This window comes from Antrostomus carolinensis, unplaced genomic scaffold (assembly GCF_000700745.2).
Source record: "Antrostomus carolinensis isolate BGI_N321 unplaced genomic scaffold, ASM70074v2 scaffold45734, whole genome shotgun sequence".
Taxonomy (NCBI): domain Eukaryota; kingdom Metazoa; phylum Chordata; class Aves; order Caprimulgiformes; family Caprimulgidae; genus Antrostomus; species Antrostomus carolinensis.
Genome location: NW_010313689.1, coordinates 258 through 1479, shown reverse-complemented (window position 1 = coordinate 1479; position 1222 = coordinate 258). Strand labels below are relative to the sequence as shown.

The 1222-nt window shown below is 47.1% G+C and overlaps 1 protein-coding gene across 1 annotated transcript in view; it reads left to right on the top strand.

Moving 5' to 3' along the window:
• The window catches only part of PSMD11 (proteasome 26S subunit, non-ATPase 11), a 14551-nt gene extending 13634 nt beyond the window's left edge, over positions 1-917 (top strand). The window contains exons 11-12 of the mRNA XM_010167418.2: positions 329-471; positions 604-917. Coding sequence (XP_010165720.2) covers positions 329-471 — 143 coding nt within the window. The 3' untranslated portion in view covers positions 604-917. The remainder of the gene's footprint in view (positions 1-328; positions 472-603) is intronic.
• The last annotated feature ends 305 nt before the right edge of the window (positions 918-1222 follow it).

The following is a 1222-nucleotide window of genomic DNA, read 5'->3' as shown; positions in this document are numbered from 1 at the left end:
GGATTTGTCAGGAGAGAAACGCTGAGAACATCCCCATGTTGCATTTGTGTCCCTGGCACTGAAGGACTTTGTGTTTGTCCGTCTGCAAGCGCAAGATCTCAGGGGTGAGGAATATTGCCATGGATCAGCTCCATGGGCATTGGGCTCTGCCAAGGGGCTGTTCCATCTCCTGTCCCCCATGGGCAGGAGATCCATGAGGGGCTCTTCCTCTCTTGCTCTCTCTGGCTTTGGCTCGGGCTCTGGCTCTCCTGGGATTGCGGTTTGGGTTCGGGATTATGGCTCCTGCAGGATGGTTACAGATAACCACAGCTTTTTTTTTTCCCCACAGGCATCCTTGACCAAGGCGAGGGAGTCTTGATCATCTTTGACGAACCCCCCGTAGACAAAACTTACGAAGCTGCCCTTGAGACTATTCAGAATATGAGTAAAGTAGTGGATTCGCTCTACAACAAAGCCAAGAAGTTAACATAGGTGAGTGGAGGCGGGAGCTGGAGGTCACAGCTGCTCCGGACCTGTCGCTCCTCCCAGGCCAAGGTGCTGTTTGTGTCCTTGTGGTTTGTTTTCTCTCCTCTCGATTGACCTGGCTCTGTTTTCTTTTTGCAGAGTTGAATTTGCTAGCTGTCATTTGGAGAGTGTGTGTGACAGGAGAGTGAAACCTTTGGGAAAATGTTAGGAGAATTTTTTTTCTTTTGTTTTTTTCCCTTTTTTTTTTTTCCTCTCTCTTTGTTCTACTTTTCGCTCGGAAAGTTTTTAAACTTCCTCATCCGGTGCATCTTGTATTCCATACGATGCGTGTTCCAGTTTCCATGTAATCTTTACTGGCCGAACTTTGTATCTGGGTTGGGTAGGGGAGGTGGGGGGGAGATATTGTTTAAACAAAGAGGGTATTCTAAATAAAAGGAAAAAGGCTTACACTACCTAAACATGTGCTTTCCACTTCCTGAGGGATGGCAGAGAGCGAAGCAGGGACAACGTTTTGTTACCAGTAGGTGCCCAAAACAAGTTTGTCTCATCTTTCCCTCTTTGCTCTGAAATCTGATGGTGTATAAGCAGCCAAGCTTATTCCATTTATACTGAAGCAAAAAAACCCCCTCAGACCCCAAAATGTACAGACTGCTGGTTTATTTTTAAATCTTGAAGGCCTCGGATCCCCTCAAGCAGCTCCACAATGATTTTCCTGAAGGCTCACACCCGAGGAACCTGTCTCAGAACTGTCATTGTG